We start from the raw sequence: 26659 nt of genomic DNA, 5'->3' as shown, positions 1-26659 counted from the left end.
TTTTTTGTTTTTAAGTTTGCTTTTTGCACAGTGTATCATTGTCCCCCAACCCGTTTTCCCAGGAAACCTAATAGGGTCAGCCATATGGTGAAGTTATATCCCATTATAATTACCGAAATAATCGTAGTGACTGATTCATCTTCTCAAATTCTCTAGCTTTTCTGTGTCCCTTTTGAATAACTTCGTCTGGAAGATTAGCAAGCCTTGCTGCATTAAAGCCATAGCTTTTAGGACATGCTCCTTTAATGAATTTGTAGAGGAAGGTAATAGTCTCCTGGCTGGGGTCTTCACATTCATTTTCCACCATGCATGCCTTAAAGAAAGAAAAATATTCATGCACTAACAATATAAGTACCCAACTTGATTCTTTCAAGAAACTGAACAATTTTCAAATAAACAACTGCACATACCATATGTCCCAGGCGCACAGCAACATTTTGAGAATAATCTTCTACCAATGAATGGTAGTGGGTAGAAAATAATGTACGACATTTTATAGCCTCAGCAAGTTCTTTAACAACTGCATTTGCTATTGCTGTCCCATCAAACGTAGCAGTACCTCTTCCTGTGAAAGTAAAATATGCATAAATTGTATACTACACAATCTGCCTTTTATCCCAAAAATGATGACCTCAACAAAGGAAAGCAAAACAAAACCCAACAAAGGGATGGAATATTAAAACCTATTAAGCTAAATAGGTCTGCTTAGCAGCCCTTGGGGAGTGGGGTTTAAGAGTACTGGTCAAGTTTAGAAACTTCCTATTAGTGAATTAGTAAGTATTCTCATTATCCTTGTAACTTTAATATAAGGCTTAGAAAGTTAAAGCCTTAGTAATTAATTAAAAACCTTTCCTTCATACTATCACCTTTTATCTCCACCTATGGATCTGTGCCACAATTGTGAGTACATGCTCTAAAGGCATTCATATTTAGATGTCCTGTGGATGATCCTCCAGAAAAATAGTTCGAAAAATAGTTCTTTATACGAACTATTTTTCAAGACAGCCTTCAGGTTTGGGCATCGTAGCTAGGGGCTCATGCCTATAATCGCAGTGCTTTAGGAGTTTGAATAGGAGCCTGGGAGTTGAAGGTTAAACTGAATGATAAGTGGACTCAAGCCTGGGCAACAGAGCAAGACTTTAAAAGATGGCTTTCAGGCCGGGCACGGTGGCTCATGCCTGTAATCCTAGCACTCTTGGGAGGCTGAGGTGGGTGGATCGTTTGAGCTCAGGAGTTCGAGACCAGCCTGAGCAAGAGTGAGACCCTGTCTCTACTGAAAATAGAAGTTAATTGGACAGCTAAAAATATACAGAAAAAATTAGCCGGGCATGGTGGCGCATTCCTGTAGTCCCAGCTACTCGGGAGGCTGAGGCAGCAGGATCACTTGAGACCAGGAGTTTGAGGTTGCTGTGAGCTAGGCTGACACCATGGCACTCTAGCCTGAGCAACAAAGTGAGATTGTCTGAAGCAAAAAAAGGCCTTCAAATGCCTTACCTAATTCATCCACAAGCACCAGAGAATGTGCTGTTGCATGCATAAGTATGCTAGCAGTTTCACTCAATTCAACAAAAAATGTACTTTCACCTAAAAAAAAAAAAGATCATTTTGCAAATCATATTAACAGTAGCTTCATCTTTCAGATTATACCATTTCATCTATCATGAGCTACACAGTGGCACAAAAGATTAAATCTCATTAAAAGACTATGCAATTCTTATACTAGAAGTGATGTTTTTAAATATCTAAAGCAGTCAGTTTTTCATAACACCAGAAAAATCAAACATCACATTTAAGTGGCTTATGCACAAAAGGCAAGTGTCTTTATCACTTCTAAATGAATTGTCACATAATAAATCCTTAGGTGGAAAAAAAAAACTCACCTGACATTATTCTATCTGAAGCACCAAGTCTAGTAAACACTCTATCAATCGGTGTGAGCCTACACACTTCAGCAGGTACATAACAACCCATCTGGGCCATTATAGCTAATAAGCCAGCCTGTGAATAAGGGAGAAAGGGCTTTTACCACTGGCATTAAAAAAAAAAACCTACAGACAAGAAGGGTTCTGTTCTTACACCCATTTGCTAAAATGGAGAGAAGTGAGGGTAAGAGATATAGGCTTAAGGCCTAACTGGCCTTCAAAATATCATAGCCTGCACACTAATCCACTATACTAGTGATTCCCTTGGCTACAGAGTAGAATCACCTAGGAGCTCCTTAAAATTGAAACCTAGAACCAATTCCAAATCAAATGAATCTATGTTCTTAAAGTGATTTTTTAAAAAATGTTGGAAACCACTGCACACACTATTCTGCCTCTCTCATTAGCAAATCTGGTGAACAGCTGTATAATATGGTGTGGGGAGGAGGACAGCAAATACTACTGTTTTTATTAAAACCTTTTAAAAATATAAAAACCATTTTTAGCCTTTGTGGCTAGCCAACCCCTGGTATAAAGGTTAGATAATTATATCAAAAAGGCCATCATGTCATCCCTATAAGCAGTTCCCAAAAGTTGCTAGAGGTCATAAGCTTTATTTGCTTTTCTTCTTCAGTAAGAAACCCTTTTATAAGGGTTTCTACAAATTAGTCTAATTTAGGGACAAACCTGCAACATTTCTTTTCTTATAACCTTAAGTAGTTTCCCCTTGCTTCTAAGTCATTAACTGAATTTCAGGTAACTCTGTGCTGTTTGGAAAATGATAACCTAAATATGTAATATATTCATTCTTAGTGTTATAAATAACTTTCTGATAACAAAACCTTAAGAATCAGTTACCTGTCTCATAAGCGTAGACTTGCCCCCCATATTTGGTCCAGTAACAAGCACACAATAGGCTTTGCCGTTTTCCTCCTCCTCTTCCTCACAGCCTATTAGAATGTCATTAGGAATAAAATCATCTCCAAAAAAAGTCTTTGTGATGCAAGGATGGCGTGATCCTTTAAGCTTTAAGAAGGGAGCAGTGTCTTCCCCTGGCAACAGAATTACTGGGCGACACATAGGACCATCACCTCCTCGACTATAGTTAGTCAGGCACAGTAAGACATCTGTGAAAGAGAGGGTCAGAGTGAGGCTTCATCATTTTGAGGGTTTTATAAGATTAAGTGTTTTAAATATCTTTATGGTAACACTTACAATGAGAAATAAGAAATAGCTTCCAATGTCAACCCAAAGATCTCCCCCCTCCCCAAGGACTTAGCTGCTAACATCTGGACCAAGAGTGCTGAGTGGAAGCTAGAAGATACAGCAGAGAGATGCTATATTACCCTTTACTTGATATAATCCTAGGGCTAACACTTCTTGGGAGAAGAAGAATGTTCTGAGAATTGGCACACTGATATTAAAACAATCTTGAGAGGAAGATAAATTGATTTTGAATACCCATGCTGAGGAAGGATTTTATATTATGTAATTACTAAATGGAGCACACTGAAACAGAAGGATTCTATTCTACTCCATGGTTGTGTTCATATCAAAATAGCTTTATTTTACAAATCTGAGTAAACTATGGTTGCTGTATTAAAAAAAAAAAACAAAAAACAGCACCTAAACCTAAACTGTAAAACAGCAAAGGCTCCAGATATGTTGGCGATGACATTTAAAGAAAAAAGAAATTATATATGAAGCTGAAAATGTTGCCAAATTGTAAATGCATAAATCAGGGCTTTAAAAATCAACTGTATGTAGTAAAGAATGTATGACAATCTGGCTACCAAGAAAAAGACAAATCTTTGAAATGTATACACAAATGGATTCAATGAAATAAAAATGGAAAAATGCAAAGGCTATAATAAAACTAAATTTAAAAGATGGATCAAGACACAGTCCTAGACTGGGTGTGGTGGCTCATGCCTGTCATCCTAGCACCTTGGGAGGCCGAGGCAGGTAGATTGTTGGAGCTCAGGAGTTTGAGACCACCCTGAGCAAGAGCGAGACCCCGTCTCTACTCAAAAAATAGAAAGAAATTAGCTGGACAACTAAAAAATATATATATATAAAATATTAGCCGGGCATGGTGGCTTGTGGAGGCAGGAGGATCACCTGAGCCCAAGAGTTTGAGGTTGCTGTGAGCCAGGCTGACCACTCTAGCCCAGGCAACAGAGTGAGACTCTTATCTCAAAAAAACAAAGACACAGTCCTAAATTGCTGTACAAAAAAGCACCTTAAAAAGAGCATTTATTGAACACTTAAAAATTTAATTAAAAATAAAATTTGGTCTAAAGTTTGACTTACATAATATTAAATACTCTTTTCAAAATGAATATTTTGTTCTATTATTCAAGACTAAAGAAAGGCCAAAGGGCTATTAAGAATTAAAAGCAAGTTTTAGGCCGGGCGCTGTGGCTCACGCCTGTAATCCTAGCTCTTGGGAGGCCGAGGCGGGCGGATTGCTCAAGGTCAGGAGTTCAAAACCAGCCTGAGCAAGAGTGAGACCCCGTCTCTACTATAAATAGAATGAAATTAATTGGTCAACTGATATATATATAAAAAATTAGCCGGGCATGGTGGCGCATGCCTGTAGTCCCAGCTACCCGGGAGGCTGAGGCAGAAGGATCACTCGAGCCCAGGAGTTTGAGGTTGCTTTGAGCTAGGCTGACGCCATGGCACTCACTCTAGCCTGGGCAACAAAGCGAGACTCTGTCTCAAAAAAATAAATAAATAAATAAAAGCAAGTTTTATTAAATTGCTGTGGGCAACCCAGTCATTTTGCCTAGTGAGGAAGCAAGTACATACATACCATGTTTCCCCGAAAATAAGACCTACCCTTTAATAAAATAAGCCCTAGCAGGATTTCTAAGCATTTGCACAATATAAGCCCTACCCCGAAAATAAGACCTAGTGGTGGGCGTGGCTACGCAGCGTATCTGCACAACCCCTGCATTTCATCAAGGAGTGGTAAAGAAGTAGAGGAGTGGTAAAGACGAGCAGCCCTTCTCATCTGTCCCATGAGAACTCTATTGCTCACCATGAGAGATTGGGACCAATGGCTCTAAAGGAAATAGAGTCGCAAGAAATTCAGGATGGAATTCAGGGTTTGGAGAGTTATGATGATGTTCTAGAAGAAGACGAGTTAATTATATTTTAATAAATGTAGATTGTTGTACCATACTTAAAAAAAATAACACATCTCCTCAAAATAAGCCCTAAGGTGTCTTCTTGAGGAAAAATAAATATAAGACCCTGTCTTATTTTGGGGGAAACACAGTATATCAAAATATATACTTTGTAGGCCCAGCGCGGTGGCTCATGCCTATAATCTTAGCACTCTGGGAGGCTGAGGCGGGAGGATTGCTCGAGGTCAAGAGTTTGAGACCAGCCTGAGCAAGACCCAGACCCCGTCTCTACTAAAAATAGAAAAAATTAGCCAGTCAATTAAAAAATAGAAACAAAAAATTAGCCAGGCATGGTGGCTCACACCTGTAGCCACAGGTACTTGGGAGGCTGAGGCAGGAGGATCGCTTGAGCCCAAGAGTTTGAGGTTGCTGTGAGCCAGGCTGGTGCCATGGGACTCATTCTAGCCAGGCAACAAAGCAAGACTCTGTCTCAAAAAAAAAAAAAAAATGTGTATATACATATACACACACTTTGTTGTATTTAGGGATATACAATTGGGTCACAGCATTACTAATCAAAGCCTGAGGAACAAGCTTGTTCAGTCTTACCCAGTACTGCCATGCATTCTACAGCTGTCTGCCAGTCCTTGTAATTTTTGTCGAAGTTATAGAACAGTCGCCGCATGCAGTCCTTCAAGGATACATCTCTCCGTTCTTCCGCATTTATCAGGTTAGCCAACTTCTTCTCAATAGTTTTGGTCCAGTATCGTTTACAGCCCTTCTTGGTAGATTTCAACTCATACTCTTCTGGCAAATTACGGGTGGTGAAATTCTCTGGAATTTCCAACTGGTAACGGTTCCTACCAATGCCCCAGTAGACTATGGTCCTACAGCCAATTCGACTGCGCTGTTTCTCTAGGTATTCCAGGAGGCTCTGTTCATTTTCTCTTATGTCAGCAAGAGCTTGGTCATAATCAGAATCAAATCCTGCTTTGGGAGTAATCAGTCCAGTCTTTCGAGCCTTTTCATGGTCAAAGGCTGTGTCCCATCGGTTCAATTCTATAGTCAAATCAGGAAAACGACCTTGAGAATTTTTTGTCTGCAGAGTAATGACCTGCTTAAGGATTTTAGACTTAAAATTATCGATGACTTCTTCCATAATCCCTATAATTTTACATGTTACTTTGAATCCTTCCAAAGCAGAAAGAAAATCGATAATCTTTTTTTTGCTGTATGTAGTTTCTTCATACATTATAGCCCTACTATCTGGGTGGTTCTGACTCTTCATGGGAGACCCAACATTATGAATTTTACTCAGTAGCCTCTCAAGATCTGGAAGCTTCTTTAGAAGGTCTACAACTTCTGAGATTTTGTCAGGCACAACCATGAGGTCTTCTATGGCATCTAGACGATCATTGATAGCATAAGGGCTACACAGTGGAGCAGAAAACCATTGCTTTAGCAGCCGCTTACCAAAGGGAGTATGGCAAGTATCAACCCTCTCTAGCAAAGTCCCTTCAGTAGAACCATTTGTTCCATTCTGAAAAATCTCTAAGTTGCTTAAAGTCACTGCATCTAGCACCATTCGCTGATTGGTTTTTGTGAAGATAGCACCAGGACTTGTAGTACTGCCTATGTCAGAATCCAAAGGAATATATTCTTCAAAATTAGCCATTGATAAAAGCTCCTGATCAATAAGGCATTTTTTGAGGTAGAAGACACAACCACCTAGAGCAGAGAGGGCCAATTCACTCTTCTCTCCTGGTGTCAACCCAATGGAATCAGACTCTGAAGTCATATCTTTAAGCACCTGGGGTAACATCACCCCACTGTCCTCATTTAGCTTTTCTCTAAAATATCCTTCCTCGAGTAGAGTTCTCAAAGTTTTGGATGCATCCCAAAATTGGGAGCCTGGTATCAGACCTTCCTGAAGACAAGAGGATAATGAACCCTTTAGAACTGTCTTAGTTTCCACTGAGAGATTTCCTTTCTCAAACAAGACTTGTACTGGAGGATAGTGTGCCACTAGAGTCCTAAATCTGGAACAGTGGCGATCATCTGAAAACTGACCTATGAAAAACTTTCCCAGTGAAGTATCAACAAAGCATACACCATATACACGAGTGTGGCCAGAAGAATCTTCTTTTTCTTTAAGGCTAAGAAGATATTTACTGTAGTTCTCAGAGGGATCACCCTCCAGCACACTGTAGGTCTGTGTACCCTTGGTAATGATCCTACAAATCTCCCTCCTCACCACTCTATCATGTTTGGATATATGTGCCATCTTTCGGCATCGTGCCTCCATCATTTCCGGGGTCTCAGTCTGTTCCACTCGTGCTACTTTATAGCCCTTTTGCACCAGGGAATCTGAATAACGGCCAAATGCAATTTCAGGAAAACCAGAATGTGCCCAGTTGCCCTTCATAAATACAAGCCCCAGTTCATTGACCCCAATGAGAGCATCCATGTGGTATAGTTCATAAAACTTCCCCACCTTATAAAAGATGACTAGATCAAAGTTCTGAGACTTAATCTGCCACCACTTCCTCATTCCAGGAGTACAGGAATTAAGAAAATCCTCAGGCACATAGAGTGTAGATGCATCAAAATCAGGGTGATCAGGCCGCCTCCTGTGCTCATCTCTTCTCTTCTCCTTCTTAAGCCACTCTAAAGTTTCATGATACCAGATAGTGGGGCGACCACTGTCATCACCTCCTCCACTAATGTGGGCTTGAGATTCAGAATTTTGAGAGGCAGAGAAAGCATTCAAAGTACTCTTGGTTTCTGATGAAATGCCAGTTGCTCTTTTGGTGGCTGAGGGCATTTCCTTCCTTGAACTTTTCCTTTTAAGAGAGCCATATCCAGCCATTTTCTTCCGCTTTCGGGCAACTTTAACAGGGCTGTCAAAGCCTTCATTCTCACTATCCCCCACTCCACTGCTTATTTCATCGCTGCTTCCTTCCTCCTTAGTGTCTGGCTTGAATTCCACATCAGAGCCACCAATGTCACTCTCAGAGTCTGATATGACCCTTCGTTTTTTTATTTGGCGGCTACTTCGCCTAGATCCTTGCGTCTTAGGCTGTACTTCTTCATCACTCTCTACTTCATTATCTTCTTCACTCTTATCTGATACATAAGTTGTGCCTACCTGCCAGGCAAGGACAGAGTATTTTAAAAACAAAGCAAAATTAGAAAATAATAGTTTCACTTATGTTTGACTTTATGGTGGGACTCATACAGCCATTCTGTTTTTCATTTTTAGTACAGTATTTAATACATTACGTGAAATATTCAGTAACTTTATTATAAAGTAGGCTTTGTGTTAACTGAATGCTAAAAGTGTTCTGAGCATGTCTGAGGTAGGCTAAGCTATGCTGTTCAGTAGGGTTAGGTGTCTTAAAACACATTTTCAACTTATAAAACCCCATAAATTGAGTTCTATACTGCTGTGAAGTCTCTCAGTATACTACAACTTCATATACCAAGCACTCACCTCCAGAAAGGAGATACTTTTCTTTCTCAAGGAATATCAATTTCAGTTTCACCTAACATTAAAACAAGTGTCACATAGGCGCCAGTGGCATATGCCTGTAGTCCCAGCTACTTGGGAGGCTAAGGCGGGAGGATCGCTTGAGCCCAGGAGTTTGAGGCCAGCCTGGGCAACATAGCAAGACCCAGCTCTAAAATAAAAATTTGTTTAAATTAAAACAAATATCACACTACAGGATTAAATGACTGCTGTCATGGGAATTCTATCCTATAAAGCTGTAAGCATGACTGTATATCCATAAATGCCAGGAGGTGAAGCCTTCATTAACAGTATAAGAAAGTAATAAGCAATCCATACTGGTTCTAGTGTTTGCTCTTCCACAAACCAGGTGTTTTATCTCAGGCCTCACACACTCACCCATCATGGCTCTCCCTCATGTGTAAAGCAGTATTAGGCTAAATGATCTCTGCAGTTATCATACATTTCTAAATGTCTGATTAACATTATGATCCTTTGTCCCAACCTTAAAAATAAGATTAAAATACCCACTACATTAACTTGCATATTCCCTATCACATCTATATGAAAAAGTTACAAAATTAAGCTTAGTTAGGGATGAATCTATTTTGGGACACAGCTCATTAATTTGCTAAATAGAGAATAATGACCTTGTTTTAAATCAATTATTTGTTGACTTAATAAGTTTTAATTCCCTTGATTAATGACCATTAACATGTGAGCCACGGCTGTATTTCAAGGTTTATTTAACATCTATTCTTACCAGTGCAAAATACAACAAAAGTACTAGAACTAAAAGCATAACCTAGATAATTTCCAGGACCTGGCTGCACCCTCATATACAGGCCTACTACCAAGACTCCATGACCAGTTTCATTACTACATCCTTATTATCCCTAGCTCTCTACTTCTTACCAAAATGGTACTACTTCTTGCTTGCCCTGCCAGTAGGCTTTAGAAAAGTAAAAAAGACTGTTAACTGTTGAGATTCTAAGTAATCTAACTAGAATCCAGGAAAGTCCAGAAGAATATGTGTATGTGTCTGTGTCCTAAAATAATACATATAACAAGAGAATCAGAATATTACTTTAAGACACTCTCCCCCCTTTTTTCCCATCACCCTCCTAACAGAAGTTAACACTGAATTTTCACAATGTCCCACCTCCGTCTCTTCCTCCTCTTCTGGTTCTGAGGGCTCATCACACACTGCCAATTCAAGCCTCTTAACTTTGTCTTTATTTAAGGCTTCATCTGCACGTTGCATTGCTCTGAGTATTTCAGGCTTTGAACTGTAAAAATGACCTCCCTTCTGGGCTTCCTTTGATTTTGAACCTAGAAAGATGTATTTATAAATAATAACTTGTTGGCCAGAAAGTTGACTCAACCTATAACATTTGCCCTAATGAACAAAAATGATAATTAAGTATAATTTGTAATTTCCCCTTTTTTATGTATATATAGCTAGATCAAAAGCCCAGAAGAAAAAGAATTTTCAGGGAAAAACTAACAGTGAAACTGAAACCAACAACTTCACTTCCTTGAAGTCACTCTGTGGGATTACCTGGGACCTATTATTTGTAGTTTCTCTTCTAATTATCTGGGACCATGGCCCAAAAAGGGTAGGGGCGTACCTCTTCAAGTTAGGCAGGAGATGTCAAAGGTGTTTGAGAGCCTCTCTTAAAAAGTTATTTCAGGAAGGCATAGACTATACTATCAGTTAAATGTAGCTATAATATGATAATTAAATATAAGTTCATTTCATTATAATATTAAAGGACATTCTTATGCACTGAGCAAAAGGTTAGGGAGAGAAGATCACAAGTCTAATGGTATATAATTGTTTAGTTCTTTTCCAAGAGGCATAACCAGAAATGTCTGTTCTGCCCAAATATAACCATAATTTGAAAAGAAACCTTAATTTATTTAAATTTAACATATCTAAAACATGTACACTAAAACTAATAGGACAACATAAATTTCCATGGAATTAGTAACTTTTAAAGCTATAATATTTCATTTTTCTGAAGAGCTACACCAAAGCTACAAATTACAATAAACAAAATAAACTGAAGGAAGGGGGCACTGAACTTTTCCCAAAGTGCCTATTGAAGCCATAGTCTGCCCACACACATCCTATTTAATGATATCATTCTCAAGAATGCTTGATCTGATCTCTACAAATCTAAGATAAAAATTTCAACAACAAAAAGGCCTACTTTTTTTTACCCATACCTCTCTGCTAATTTGTTAATATGCATGTATTATAACAATTGGGGATTTTAAAAAGGGCAAAAAGTGTGCACAGGGATAATTTTATTAAAAATGACAACATAAATGTAAATATAGTCTTGATCTCTTATTTAAAGTCATTCTGCCAAAGCCTTTTTAAAATCTCAAAATAAGTCTTAGAAGAGACTCCATTTATCATCTGGTCCAATGAGATAATTTTATATATGAATAAAAAACAGTATCAGAAAATAAGTTACTTTGTTGGCCAAAATTACACAGCAAACTGGTAGAGAAGATAGAACCAAATTTCCTAATTCTCTTTCCATCCGGTATGTCAGATTTCCATTTAGATTTAACTGTCTTCAATTCTTCCCAGCCCCACCATTGTGTAGGATCAGCGCTACACCAAAAAGTATGATCCCCAGAGATTTTTGGGAAACTGACCCTTGTTCTGATTCTACGATACTGGAGTTCAACAATGTACTAGCCCAGGTTGGGCACGGTGGTTCGTTCCTGTAACCTCTGGGAGGCCAAGGGAGGAAGAGGATTGCTTGAAGCCAAGAGTTCAAGACCAGCTTGGGCAACACAGCAAGACCCCATCTCTACCAAAAAAATTTTTAGGCCTGGCACAGTGGCTCACACCTGTAATCCTAGCACTCTGGGAGGCTGAGGTGGGAGGATTGCTTGAGTTCAAGAGTTCAGACCAGCCTGAGCAAGAGCCAGACCCCGTAGCTACTATAAATAGAAAGAAATTAGCCAAACAACTAAAAACAGAAAAAATTAGCCAGGCACAGTGGTGCATGCCTGTAGTCCCAGCTACCTGGGAGGCTGAGGCAGGAGGATCACTTGAGCCCAGGAATCTGAGGTTGCTGTGAGCTAGGCTGATGCCACAGCACTCTAGCCCAGGCAACAGAGTAAGACTCTGTATCCAAAAAAAAAATTTTTTTTTTTTTTTTAAATTTAAGAAAACACAACATACTAGCCTGGAGAATCTGAGGATAAAGGATAAGGACTTGTTCATGCCCTGGTATACAACAGTGTACTATATCCACCATCATACTATGCATGCACTATGTATAATTCAAGAGACTGATGGGGTATACCTAGCTCAAATGAGGCTAAACATGCAGGACTGATGATATCTGTGATAAATATGGCTGGGTCTGGGAAGAGAAAGTATGGTTCCAAAAATATGTTGTGAAACTCAACTCAGATATGTTCATAGGTAAGTATTTTAGAGGCCAAGTAGTGTGCATCTCCATCTGTCCTAGAGCTGGGCATGGTGCCACACACCTGTAGTCCCAGCTACTCAGGAGGCTGAGAAGGGATCGCTTGAAGCCAGGAGTTTGAGGCCAGCCTGGGCAATATAGCAAGACCCTGTCTCATAAAAAAGAGACAGAGAGAGAATGTCACTAATATAGGCTATGTATCCTAACCACAGATCCTTCAAGATGGGGACAGTTTAACCTTCTTATGTCTGAATTTGGTGTTTTGGTTATTACCTCCAATCATGAGATGATTTTTTCCTTTAAGAGGTTAATATTGCTGTAAGTCACTGAAAGGACAGAACTCCATTCCACAAAAACAAACTGGCTGAAGACCAGCTCCATCTTATCTCTTTCCCATGCGCTTTCACAACCACCACTTTGCAATTTATTGGAGTAAAACACACTTAATTTCACTGTATAGAGAAGAGATTCCCTCTCTCCCCGCCCCCCTCATACACACACACACACACACACTCACTCTCTCTCTCTCTCTCTCTCTCTCTCTCTCTCTCTCTCTGCAGTGACTCTTACCTGTATATGGTTTTAGTAGCCTTTTGCTAACCCAGCCCCTCGTTGGGCTGTCATCAAAAAACTGTACATGAACGCGTACTGATTTCCCTTTCTCTCGGATGAATGTTCCATCAAAAGGGTGGTTATAAACCAGACAAGGCCACCAAGGGTAACCCTCCATCTTGGCCCAAACCAAATCACCTGGTGAGAAGTCACAAGAACTGCTGCCAAAAGGAAATACATAACTTAATTAATATTTGGTTAAGTTTCCTTAAAGGCAATTACTTATAAATAAATAATCCAAGGAAAGTATCATTGAATCTCCTTTGAAATCTTCTGGCATTCATAATCAAGCACAGAAACTTTAGAATTAATGATTTTTAAAGTCAGGAATTCAACTCATTTTAAAAAGAAGCTAATAGGCCGGGCGCTGTGGCTCACGCCTGTAATCCTAGCTCTTGGGAGGCCGAGGCGGGCGGATTGCTCAAGGTCAGGAGTTCAAAACCAGCCTGAGCAAGAGCGAGACCCCGTCTCTACTATAAATAGAAATAAATTAATTGGCCAACTGATATATATATAAAAAAATTAGCCGGGCATGGTGGCGCATGCCTGTAGTCCCAGCTACCCGGGAGGCTGAGGCAGAAGGATCACTTGAGCCCAGGAGTTTGAGGTTGCTGTGAGCTAGGCTGACGCCACGGCACTCACTCTAGCCTGGGCAACAAAGCGAGACTCTGTCTCAAAAAAAAAAAAAAAAAAAAAGAAGCTAATAATGCTTATTTAACTATTAAGACAAACACAAATGTAATAAATTTTGGTATTAAGAAACTTTCTCAGAATCATTCAAAGTTTAAAAACTACAGCAAATTCTGGTAGAATGTGGATGGCAGGAAAAGAGCAGAGACTCATTGTATATGCTCTCTGAATTATGGTGAATAGCACGCATAATACAACATGGGCTGTATATATCAGAAATAGGATCTAACCCACAGTACTAATATAAAACATATCCATTATATAATGTACTAATTATATTAAGCATCTAATTCATTAGATTTTGCTTAGAATCTGTTTCTAGTTAAGCTCCTGTGTATTCCAAAAGCTAGCTAGCTCTCTACTAGCACCCATGCCATGCCAGCAAACTATAATAGTTTATTATAGAGAAACTAAAGTCAACAAATAAGTACCTAATGTGCCAAAAATAGTGCCTATGCCTACAAAATCAAAAACAGAGATTCAATCTTCACAAAAACTGATTTAGCACTGTGAGTTTTCTCAGAGAAAGGGAGGGGAGGGGTGAAGGGAAAGAATCTTGCTAACAGACTACATAGGAGCCAACCCTCAGTGATGTACAGGCCACAAACAGCTGATAAGCCCTGCCCAAGTATTAGATACCAAGATTTTCTTAAGCCTGCTTAAAGGTTTTCTCTGAATAACCATGAAATTAAAATAAGAATATTACAAACAAGAATATTTTAGATATTTTTGAATAGTAATTAGTCAGTTGAAGCCACCTGACTTAGACACAATCATGAAATATAAAATATCCCTTTCTTCAAAAAATAAAAAAAGAGGCCGGGCACGGTGGCTCACGCCTGTAATCCTAGCACTCTGGGAGGCCAAGGCAGGAGGATCGTTTGAGCTCAGGAGTTCGAGACCAGCCTGAGCAAGAGCAAGATCCCGTCTCTACTAAAAATAGAAATAAATTAGCTGGATAACTAAAAATATATAGAAAAAATTAGCCAGGCATGGTGCGCATGCCTGTAGTCCCAGCTACTTGGGAGGCTGAGGCAGGAGGATTGCTTGAGACCAGGAGTTTGAGGTTGCTGTGAGCTAGGCTGATGGCACGGCACTCAAGCATGGGCAACAGAGCGAGACTCTGTTTCAAAAAAAGACTGTGTGGAACAGCTTAGTCATAAGCCTCCCTCATGTTAAGCAGGCTTTCCCTTAACTTGGGCCATTTAACCACTTAACCACAAAGGTCTATCACACTCGGAGGCTTTCTTTCTAAGTTAGAAAAGAATTTCTTTCCTAAGCTGTACTCCTTTATTTTTGCTGCTAAAGAAGGGAAATAACCTTTGTCTATATAGAGGCAACAGCGTGAGATTCTGTCTCAAAAAGAAAAAAAAAAGATTGGCACAGAGAAAATAAATGTCAATAAACATAAACATGTCTCCACATCAAGCATATTTTAGGTTTCTAACTATATTGGCTAAGGCAGCTTTTTCTAAAGAGGGGAAGGTGGCCAGGTGCAGTGGCTCAGGCCTGTAATCCTAGCACTCTGGGGCGGATTGCTCAAGGTCAGGAGTTCAAAACCAGCCTGAGCAAGAGTGTCTCTACTATAAATAGAAACAAATTAATTGGCCAACTAATATATATAGAAAAAATTAGCCGGGCATGGTGGCGCATGCCTGTAGTCCCAGCTACTCTGGAGGCTGAGGCAGTAAGATTGCTTGAGCACAGGAGTCTGAGGTTGCTGTGAGCTAGGCTGACACTAGGGCACTCACTCTAGCCTGGGCAACAAAGAGAGACGGGAGGGAGGGGGGAAGGGAGGGGGGAAGGAAGGGGGGAGGGAGGGGGAAGGGAGGGGGGGAAGGGAGGGGGGGGAAGGGTAGGGATATCTATCAGTCAAGCTGTCTGCCATACCTGAAGGCAACTAAATCTCTTAAGAGACTGAACACTTGTACATAGTGAAGCATTAACCCAACAACTGGCCAGTCTGAGACAGTTCTTCTCTTGCATATTGAAATTACATTAAATTTCACCAGCTATTTCACACATACAAGTCTATTAATATAAGGGTTACGAATTCTCAAGAATGGAGTTATTACATCAGAGACTTTGACAAAAACACACATTGTCGTACACCTGAGGTTCAAGAGAACAGGATGCCCCAAACCCAGTAGAATTCTACTTTGCCTGGTAAGAGGCAACAAAGCACTTACAAGAATGTCAGAGTTGTTTCATAGGAGCTCCCTGAGAAACTAAATGACTATATCAAAATTCTTGAGCAAAATAATGTGAGATGGCCAAACTTGCCTCCAAAAAGTTCTCTGCTGTGCTCAATTAACTCAAGTGTCTGACTGAGATACCAAAGATATGTGGGGAAACATACTTTTTAGCTTTATATCTATAATATGTAATAAAATAATATCATTTTAACATGTATTAGTTAATCATTCTAGTTTTTATCCCAAAGGAAATACTGTTGGCCTGCTGTATCTTTGGGTTCTGCATCTATCAATTCAACCACCCATGAATTAAAAATAAAAATAAAAAATACAAATTTAAAAACAATATATGCATTCCAGTGTGGTTGAGGAAATAAATAATTAAAAAAAATTAAAAAAAATAAAAATAAAATAAAAATAAAAACAATATAGAGATACAAGTAGATCCACCATTTGATCTACCAATCCCATTACTGGGCATCTACCCCAAAGAACAAAAGATATGCTATAAAAAAGACATCTGAGGCCGGGCGCGGTGGCTCACGCCTGTAATCCTAGCTCTCTGGGAGGCCGAGGCGGGCAGATCCTTTGAGTTCAGGAGTTCGAAACCAACCTGAGCAAGAGCGAGACCCTGTCTCTACTATAAATAGAAACAAATTAATTGGCCAACTAATATATATACAAAAAAATTAGCTGGGCGTGGTGGTGCATGCCTGTAGTCCCAGCTACTCCGGAGGCTGAGGCAGAAGGATCGCTTGAGCCCAGGAGTTTGAGGTTGCTGTGAGCTAGGCTGACGCCAAGGCACTCACTCTAGCCTGGGCAACAAAGTGAGACTCTGTCTCAAAAAAAAAAAAAAAAAAAAAAAGACATCTGCACTCAAATGTTTATACTAGCACAATTCACAATTACAAAGATGTGGAAACAACCCAAGTGCCCATCAATATATGAGTGGATTAATAAGATGTGGTATATGTATACCATGGAGTACTATTCAGTTATAAGAATAATGGTGATATAACACCTCTTGTATTTTCCTGGATACAGATGGAACCCATTCTACTAAGTGAAGTATCCCAAGAATGGAAAAATAAGCACCACATGTACTCACCAACAAATTGGTTTCACTGATCAACACCAAAGTGCACACATACAGGAATAACATTCATCGGACGTTGGGCAGATGGGAGGGGGGAGGAAGGGATAGGTATATACATACATAATGAGTGCCATGGGCACTGTCTGGGGGATGGACACACTTGAAGCTCTCACTGGGGGGGAGGGGGGCGCCAAGGCCAATATATGTAACCTAAACATCTGTACCCCAATAATATGCTAAAATAAAAAAAACACAGTATGACAACTATTTACATAGCATTTACAGAGATGATTTAAAGTATAGGGAGGCGTACATAGGTTACATGCAAGTACTACATCATTTTATATAAGTGGCATGAATATCCAAAGATTTGGGTATCCTAGGTGGTCCTGGAACAAATTCCCCTCAAATACTAAGGGAAGACCATAACTTGAGTCTTTTAAAGAGGTCTGTTACCTTAGAACTCTGTCATTTTTAAATGATGTTCAAGGTCTCACGGTTTCAAAAATGATTAGAGTAATATATTTCCTTCCCAAGCAAGGGATTTAAAAAATTAAAATACCTGGTACAGTGGCTCATGCCTGTAATTTTTGGGAGGTGGAGGCAGAAAGAGCTTTTGAGGCCAGGAGTTCAGAGACCAGCCTAGACAATATAGCAACACCTTGTCTGTACAAACATGAAACATAAACTTTTAAAAAATCACCCAGGTGTGTAGCACACGCTTGTAGTTCGAGCTATTGGGAGGCTGAGGTAGGAGGATCACTTGAGCCCAAGAGTTTGACGCTGCGTGAGCTATGATCATGCCACTGCACTCCAGCCTAGGCAGCAGAGTGAGATCTTGCCTCTTTAAAAAAAAAAAATTTAACATAAAATATCTTTGATCCTCCTGAACCACAGTTCTATGAAAAAAAAATTTTCAACGTATTTAAAAGACAAATAAATGTTCATCCTCACTAGAGAAAAAAATGCTTGTGTAAAAAGTTAGTTACAACCAGCTGGGCGCGGTGGCTCACGCCTGTAATCCTAGCACTCTGGGAGGGCGAGGCAGGCGGATTGCTCGAGGTCGGGAGTTCAAAACCAGCCTGAGCGAGACCCCATCTCTACTAAAAATAGAAAGAAATTAATTGACCAACTAAAAGTATATATACAAAAAATTAGCTGGGCACGGTGGTGCATGCCTCTAGTCCCAGCTACTTGGGAGGCTGAGGCAGGAGGATTGCTTGAGCCCAGGAGTTTGAGGTTGCTGTGAGCTAGGCTGACGCCAAGGCACTCACTCTAGCCTGGGCAACAAAAGTGATACTCTGTCTCAAAAAAAAAAAAAAAAAAGTTAGTTACAACCATTACCAGTTTTGAAATTTCTTTTGAAATAAAATCCTATTAAAAATGTAACTGGCCGGGCGCGGTGGCTCATGCCTATAATCCTAGCTCTCTGGGAGGCCGAGGAGGGCGGATTGCTCAAGGTCAGGAGTTTAAAACCAGCCTGAGCAAGAGTGAGACCCCCGTCTCTACTATAAATAGAAAGAAATTAATTGGCCAACTGATATATATATAAAAAATTAGCCGGGCATAGTGGCTCATGCCTGTAGTCCCAGCTACTCGGGAGGCTGAGGCAGAAGGATCGCTCGAGCTCAGGAGTTTGAGGTTGCTGTGAGCTAGGCTGATGCCACGGCACTCACTCTAGCCTGGACAACAAATCGAGACTCTGTCTCAAAAAAAAAAAAAAAAAAGTAACTGTCTAAACAAATTTTGTCTTTTAACATTGCGTTACCCCCAATATGACATTATACTTACAGAATCTTACACATAACCTAATTTCTCCATTAAGAAATGGCAGTACAGGCCGGGCGTGGTGGCTCACGCCTGTAATACTAACACTCTGGGAGGCGAGGCGGGAGGCGGGCGGATAGCTCGAGGTCAGGAATTCGAAACCAGCCTGAGCAAGAGCGAGACCCCCTCTCTTTAGTATAAATAGAAAAAAATTAATTGGCCAACTAATATATAGAGAAAAAATTAGCCGGGCATGGTGGTGCGTGCCTGTAGTCCCAGCTACTCGGGAGGCTGAGGCAGGAGGATCACTGGAGCCCAGGAGTTTGAGGTCGCTGTGAGCTAGGCTGACTCCACAGCACTCACTCTAGCCTGGGCAACAAAGCGAGACTCTGCCTCAAAAAAAAAAAAAAAAAAAAAAAAGAAAGAAAGAAAAGAAATGGCAGTACCCTATAAAATGCTAAAACTAAAAAATTTAGTAATATGCAATTCCTCCAATGCTAAAAAGAAAAGGAGTAAGTGGCTCTGGGAGGCCAAGGCAGGTGGATCACTCAAGGGTCCGGAGTTCAAAACCAGCCTGAGCAAGGACGAGACCCTGTCTCTACTAAAAATACAAAGAAATTAATTGGCCAACTAAAAAATATATAGAAAAAAATTAGCTGGGCATGGTGGCACGTGCCTGTAGTCCCAGCTACTTGGGAGGCTGAGGCAGAAGGATTGCTTGAGTCCAGGAGTTTGAGGCTGCTGTGAGCTAGGTTGACGCCGCGGCACTATAGCCCTAGCAAAAGAGTGAGACTGTTTCAAAAAAAAAAAGAAAAAGTAACACTAAAAATCTTGACCCAGGAAATAGTGGTGTCCAAGCCAAAAAGATAGTTAACCAGGTAATAAAATGTATTGTGATAAAAATAAAAATTTCGACCATTTCTCAAAGTTTTCCTCCACTCAATGGTAACGAAGAATATTTATAAAAAATTACTGGGTGGGCGCGGTGGCTCACACCTGTAATCCTAGCTCTCTGGGAGGCAGAGGCAGGTGGATTGCTCGAGGTCAGGAGTTCGAAACCAGCCTGAGCAAGAGTGAGACCCCCGTCTCTACTAGAAATAGAAAGAAATTAATTGGCCAACTAATATATAGAGAAAAAATTAGCCGGGCATGGTGGTGCATGCCTGTACTCCCAGCTACTCGGGAGGCTGAGGCAGGAGGATTGCTTGAGCCCAGGAGTTCGAGGTTGCTGTGAGCTAGGCTGATCCCATGGCACTCTAGCCCTCGCAACAAAGCGAGACTCTGTCTCAAAAAAAATAAAATAAAATTACTGACTTGTGTGTGTAAACTTTAATTCTTTAAAGGTAATTTTTAATTTTTTTCTCTAATAATTGTGCAGTTTTCAAGAATGCCAAAATTAAGGAAACATTTTAATCCATGCAAATACTCAGATTTTTCTACCAACACTACCATATTTTTAAATATAAGCATGGGATACCAACTGGAATGTGCTATGATTTGAATACCTGCAATCTTTTATACAGTAGTCCTTAAAGGAGCCCAATCTTATAAAGTCAAATAAACCTGTAAAACTGGCTCTACTTAAAACTTTTTCTTTAGTATTGCTATGTTAATTTAATTTTACTGTAGTTTAATATTTGGCTATATTTTTGAATAATTTTAGTATCTTTCTCTTTTCCTATAACTAGAATTGTGTTAATATTAACAGGGATCTAACCCTATGCAATGTAAACCAAATTTGAAAATATTTGGGTCACAGTGACCACATCCCCCTCCCTCAAATAATTGCAGTATACATCAGCTCTCCCTAAACAACCACCTAAAATGCCAAAATACTGAAATTACGATATACTTAAATAAAATTCAATTTTGGTATTGTGTTTTTAAAGCTTTAAATAATATACCTTAAATGTTCGGTATTCCTGAGATTTTAAAGACAGTGGGAAAAAAGCTAAGAGGGAAAGCTGACAGCTCAGAAAAATAAATGTAAAAGCTATGATATACTAAAAACATGAAATGACTTAGTAAGTCTAATAAATAAACACTGAACAGATTTTTTAAATTCTGCCTTAAAAATCACATTATATGGCTCACAACTGTAATCCTAGCACTCTGGGAGCACTGCTTAAGTTAGGAGTTGGAGACCAGCCCGAGCGAGACCATCTCTACGAAAAATAGAAAAAAATGAGCTGGGAATGGTGGTGCTCGCTTGTAGTCCCAGCTACTCAGGGGGCTGAGGCAGGAGGATCACACTCTAGCCCAGGAGTTGGCGGTTGCTGTGAGCTAGGCTGACGCCATAGCACTCTAGCCTAGGCAACAGAGCAAGACTCTGTCTCAAAAAAAATAAATAAATAAACAAGGCTTACCTAACAAAAAAACTGTGTACATAAACATTGAGTGGTCACAGATGTTAAAAACACTGGACTCGGCCGGGAGTGGTGGCTCAGGCCTGTAATCTTGGCACTCTGGGAGGCCGAAGCAGAAGAATCGCTCAAGGTCAGGAGTGCAAAACCAACCTGAGCAAAGGAGACCAAGTCTCTACTAAAAATAGAAAGAAATTAATTGGCCAACTAAAATATATAGAAAAACTTAGCCAGGTGTGGTGGTGCATGCCTATAGTCCCAACTACTTGGGAGGCTGAGGCAGAAGGACTGCTTGAGCCCAAGGAGTTTGAGGTGAGGTTGCTGTGAGCTAGGCTGATGCCACGGCACTCCAGCCCAGGCAACAGAGCCAGACTCTGTCTCAAAAAACAAACAAACAAAAAAACACTGGACTCAACCTTAGAAATGAAAACTACCAATGTTTGCACCTACCTCTCAAGGTGAACCATTAAGCAGATTTCCCCTACCCTCAAATAACTAAATGAGGTATTGAGAAAAGAGAAGTAATCAGAGCAATTCCCAGTCACATCTACTCATCTACCGGCATCTCTGTCTGTATGCATAGTCTTCTTTCCTTCAGCTATGGATAACTATGGCCCATCATCACTAGTGTGCTAGGTCTGGGAGGACCATATAAATTCTTCAAACTGGCCTCTAAACTGTAATACTGTATTAGAAAAGAAACCTAAAAGAAACCAAGGTTGTTTGGAGAGCAGCTTAATTCCATGCCTTGCAGGGCAGGGTGAAATGAGAATTGTCATTAGAATGAAAGAATGCTTTTATAAGTTTCTGAGACAGTGTTAAAAAATAAAAGCCAGCTTAAAAGAAGTTTCTGGCTGTGTAACCTCAGGCCTTGTTTAAAAAAAAAAATAGAAAATAATTTTTAAAAAAGGTTTCCAGTGGCTAAATTATAACAAGTTGAGAATTTTTAAAAAATACTAGGGGCAGTAGCTCACACCTGTAATCCCAGCACTTTGGGAGGCCAAAAAGGGAGGATTGCTTGAGCCCAAGAGTTCAAGACCAGCCTGGGCAACATAACAAGACCTCGTCTCTACCAGAAAAGTTTTTAAAAACAAAATTTTTGTAAATGTGAAAATACCTGGTTTTATGCCCTAAATACTCTGGCTTGATCATCATTCTAGGCATGTAAAAAAAAATATCACATGTACCCCATAAATATGTACAAATGTTATGTTTTAATTTCTTTTTTAAAATCTGTTTTAATTAAATCAATTAAAACAAGTTAGGTCTGTAAATCTGAATCTATAATGATACTGTGAAAAAAGCTTGAACTTTTTTCTCTTACAATAACTATTACATTAAGTGTAATATTATTTGAAATATATTACTCTAAAAATGTTTAACTGTTTGAAAATTCTCAAGAAAGATAATTAAAGGCTCTTTAAAAAAACGATTTGAAGCCGGGCGCAGTGGCTCACGCCTATAATCCTAGCACTCTGGGAGGCTGAGGCGGGTGGATTGTTCGAGGTCAGGAGTTCGAAAGCAGCCTGAGCAAGAGCAAGACCCCGTCTCTACTATAAATAGAAAGAACTTAATTGGCCAACTAATATATATAGAAAATTAGCCGGGCATGGTGGCGCATGCCTGTAGTCCCAGCTACTCGAGAGGCTGAGGCAGAAGGATTGCTTGAGCCCCGGAGTTTGAGGTTGCTGTGAGCTAGGCTGACGCCAGGGCACTCACTCTAGCCTGGTCAACAAGCGAGACTCTGTCTCAAAAAAAAAAAAAAAAAAAGAAAAAGAAAAGGCCGGGCGCGGTGGCTCACGCCCGTAATCCTAGCTCTCTGGGAGGCAGAGGCGGGCGGATTGCTCGAGGTCGGGAGTTCAAAACCAGCCTGAGCAAGAGCGAGACCCCGTCTCTACTATAAATAGAAAGAAACTAATTGGCCAACTAATATATATAGAAAAAATTAGCCGGGCATGGTGGCACATGCCTGTAGTCCCAGCTACTTGGGAGGCTGAGACAGAAGGATCGCTTGATCCCAGGAGTCTGAGGTTGCTGTGAGCTAGGCTGACGCCACGGCACTCACTCTAGCCTAGGCAACAAAGTGAGACTCTGTCTCAAAAAAAAAAAAAATAAATAAAAAATAAAAAACGATTTGTCAGGTTTGACATACCAATCCTTAGCTATGAATGGAGGCAGTCATACACGTTTTTTAATCACCCATAATCAACAGAGAAAATAATTATCAGGAAAATGGGATTCTGAGAAATAAACTAGCCAAGATTTGTTAGAAAGCAAGATTTAAGTGGTCAGATGCCTTGCTCACAGATCTCAATTATCATCTTGATAAACTATAGCTGAGACACAGGCCCAGGGGCACATCTATGTCCTGCTACTTTTTATCATTCCAATTCCTTCCACTCCCTCATTTCCCACAATTGAAATCATCACCACTTATTTCCTGTCTGGGCCTCCCAAGTCCTCCAGGAAGTCTTCTCCATCCTTACTCCACTACCATTGTCTTCTCCCCTTGACCAGATCAGCTTCCTAATTGGTCTCTCAAATAAACACAACAATGCAGCCAGAGTGATGTATCTAAAGCATAAATCTCCCCTGTAGATTTCTTAGATGAAACCTACAGATACAATAACCATATAGAAAAAGATGGGGCCGGGCGCGGTGGCTCACGCCTGTAATCCTAGCTCTTGGGAGGCCGAGGCGGGCGGATTGCTCAAGGTCAGGAGTTCAAAACCAGCCTGAGCAAGAGCGAGACCCCGTCTCTACTAAAAATAGAAAGAAATTAATTGGCCAACTGATATATATATATAAAAAAAATTAGCCGGGCATGGTGGCTCATGCCTGTAGTCCCAGCTACTCGGGAGGCTGAGGCAGAAGGATTGCTCGAGCCCAGGAGTTTGAGGTTGCTGTGAGCTAGGCTGACGCCACGGCACTCACTCTAGCCTGGACAACAAAGCGAGACTCTGTCTCAAAAAAAAAAAAAAAATAGAAAAAGATGGGCAAATCCAATATTATACTTAATAACTTGTGTTTATCAAAAGATGTCACAATTGAACAATTCAGAGTGGAAGATTTTGCAACGCACATTAACTGATAAAAAAACTTTTAAAAAAAGGGTCAAAACGTAAACACTTCAGCACAAGAAGAAAGCTAATTAACATTAAAAGATGCTCAACATCTTTTTTTTTTTTCCTCATTGATTTGGTGAAATAAATGCTCAACATCTTTTAAAGCTTTCTTGGAATTAAGTCTTTGTGGCCCCATCAGCCTGTTTATGATTAGATCCCTGCTTACCTTCTCCAAGGCTCCTTCTCCATTCTACCATTTTCAGGATCTTGTTTTCTTCCTGAACCAGCTTCCCCACTCCCACCATAATCTGGCTAACCCCATTTGCTGGTCTGGTCTCAGTTTACAGTGCTGAAAGCCTAGCCTGAACCCACACCCTCTCCTTCCCCTCCTTCCCCTCAAAGCACACAGAGCTCATATATTCCACTTTTGCTCCAAAACTGCCTCTTTACTTGTCCTGTTCACCGCTGTACACAGGATCCACAATGTCTAATACTGTTTGGCAGAGTAGGTATGTGAACGTTTGTTGAATGAAGGACAAACTTACATACACTGGAGTTTCTTTAGTAGTATCAAATGTCCATCTTTCTTAAATTCCCTGCGACCTGGAATATGTCTCAATAGTGGGAGGTCAAATAAATGTATACAATGTTACGTTTTCAAGTATCTTGAATTCAGACCTCAAAAAGCAAATAGCATATGCTATTCAATATATGTAAAGTACAACCTTACAATAAAAATACCCGTTTAGTTTAGATACAGGAAGAATCAATTCACGCTCAAGTAAACATAATACATCATGTATTTCAAACCATGAAAGTCTGTTATTACGACGCTGGCTCTGTTCCCCACAGGCAGATTCTACTAATGAAGGACTAAATACTTAAACTGTGGGAAAGGGTCGCCTAAACGAGGTTAACACTATAATTGCACTTAGACAAACCTGAAAATTCCTACAGGACACCTTAAACTCGGGACATTTGAAATAGATTACTCAGAAGCACTAAGTCGTTCTCTGATCTTGAATGAGTTATTTTTTCCGAGCCTCTATTTGTTCCTATGCTTAAACGACAACCATTACACTTTTAGTCTAAGACAATATCTGCTACACTGTAAAAGCGAGCTTTTCAAAATGTCGCCCGCTGCCTGGATAAAAGGCCACTCAAGCCCTGAACAGCACCGAACTGCCCAGAATGCGAGGACGACACCTTTCCAAGCAAGCTTCCCCGCAGTCTCGTGCACACATCCTCGTCCACAGCGCCAGATCAAGGCGTTCAGAGGCCCACCTTCAACTCCGATAAAATTACTGTGCCCTACACTCTCGTGAAATGGTCCATAAAAATTACACTATTTCATAAAATGACATTTTTTCACTCCACACTAACTTCCAAGCGCCAAAACACAGCTATTTTCTTTCTTTTTTTTTCTTTTTTTTGGAGACAGAGTCTCACTTTGTTGCCCAGGCTAGAGTGAGTGCCGTGGCGTCAGCCTAGCTCACAGCAACCTCAAACTCCTGGGCTCCAGTGATCCTCCTGCCTCAGCCTCCCGAGTAGCTGGGACTACAGGCACGCACCACCATGCCCGGCTAATTTTTTCTCTATATATTAGTTGGCCAATTAATTTCTTTCTATTTATAGTAGAGACGGGATGTCGCTCAGGCTGGTTTCAAACTCCTGACCTCGAGCAATCCGCCCGCCTCGGCCTCCCAGTGCTAGGATTACAGGCACGAGCCACCGCGCCCGGCCCAGCTTCTATTTTCATTTGTCTTTGTGCACGTGCTGTCTGGTCTACGGGACGACCCAGCCAGATCCCAGCACTTTCGACTCGCTCCCGCCCCACCCCCACGAACCTCACTCTGCCCAATCAGGCCTCTGGGTCCGGAGTGTGACACACCCCCGGCGCGCTCAGCTCGCCGCCGCCCCCCACTCCCATTATCTCCACAGCCCCTCAGCCAGGCCGAGGCGTCTATGCGTCCGAGATTCACACGTACGCAAGAGTGTGTGTCTCAAAAGTTTGCTGGAGCCCCAATTCACAATCCCTGCTCTCAACAAGGAACCTCCTCACGCACCCCACACCCACAGCCTCCGAGTTCCGGCGCTCAGCCTCCCCGCTGGCATTCCTCCTTCCCGCCAGCCCGCGCTCCCCCTTCCCACCCCACCGCCAAAGCGCCCATATCCGTAGCCCCGAGCTGCGCGCATCTCCCCCTCCCCCACCCAAACCACAGCGGGCGGCGCGCCTCCTCCCTCCCGCAAAGCGCCTAACTACCCGCGTCTCCCCTCCCACCCTTCTCTCTTCGCTGCCAGTTTCCTCCTACGCTGTTTACAAGCTACACCCCCAAATGCTCCAAACTCAGCCCCAGCACTCTTTCAAGCCAAACGTGCAGCCCCACCTCCTCCGAGCCCTGGCCTTGGCCGTGCACGCCCCAGTCCCTCTCGGCGAACCTCCCTTCCCAGGGCTCGGTGCGCCCTCCGCCGTGCCCCCGCCTTCGACCCCATCCCCGCCCAGCTACCTGGCCGGGACTGCAGCCGCTGCTGATCTCTGCAGTCCTCCGTTGAGGTTCTTCCCCTCTGGCGGCGATGCAGAGCCCGCCAAAGGCCTGGGCCCAGGCCCTGCCTCGCTCCAGGCCGCATCCCCGCCTGGGGAAGGGGAGGCCCTGGTGGCAGCGGCGGCACCGCCGCCTTCGCGTGAGGCCCTAGTCAAGGCCTTGTTTGGATTATTCAGCGCCGGAGACTTGGGGAAGAAGTTGTACAGGGTACTCTGTCGCGACATAGCGACGGCTGGCGAAGTACAACCGTTCTGTCGGACCGAGCGCCTAAAGGCACGGCATCTACCGCGCGGCTCCGGCTGGCGG

At 41.4% G+C, this 26659-nt stretch overlaps 1 protein-coding gene across 1 annotated transcript in view; it reads right to left on the bottom strand.

Annotated features, from left to right (window-relative positions):
- Positions 1–26659, bottom strand: part of MSH6 (mutS homolog 6) — a 26866-nt gene extending 207 nt beyond the window's left edge. The window contains exons 1-9 of the mRNA XM_012755549.2: positions 26318–26659; positions 12593–12795; positions 9727–9896; positions 5666–8204; positions 2781–3049; positions 1881–1998; positions 1495–1584; positions 411–565; positions 114–313 (exon numbers count right to left, since the gene is read on the bottom strand). Of these exons, the coding sequence (XP_012611003.1) occupies positions 114–313; positions 411–565; positions 1495–1584; positions 1881–1998; positions 2781–3049; positions 5666–8204; positions 9727–9896; positions 12593–12795; positions 26318–26577 (4004 nt within the window). The 5' untranslated portion in view covers positions 26578–26659. The remainder of the gene's footprint in view (positions 1–113; positions 314–410; positions 566–1494; positions 1585–1880; positions 1999–2780; positions 3050–5665; positions 8205–9726; positions 9897–12592; positions 12796–26317) is intronic.

Source organism: Microcebus murinus, chromosome 3 (genome assembly GCF_040939455.1).
Source record: "Microcebus murinus isolate Inina chromosome 3, M.murinus_Inina_mat1.0, whole genome shotgun sequence".
NCBI lineage: Eukaryota > Metazoa > Chordata > Mammalia > Primates > Cheirogaleidae > Microcebus > Microcebus murinus.
The sequence above is the reverse complement of the archived record's forward strand: the minus strand, read 5'-3'. Positions and strand labels throughout refer to the sequence as shown.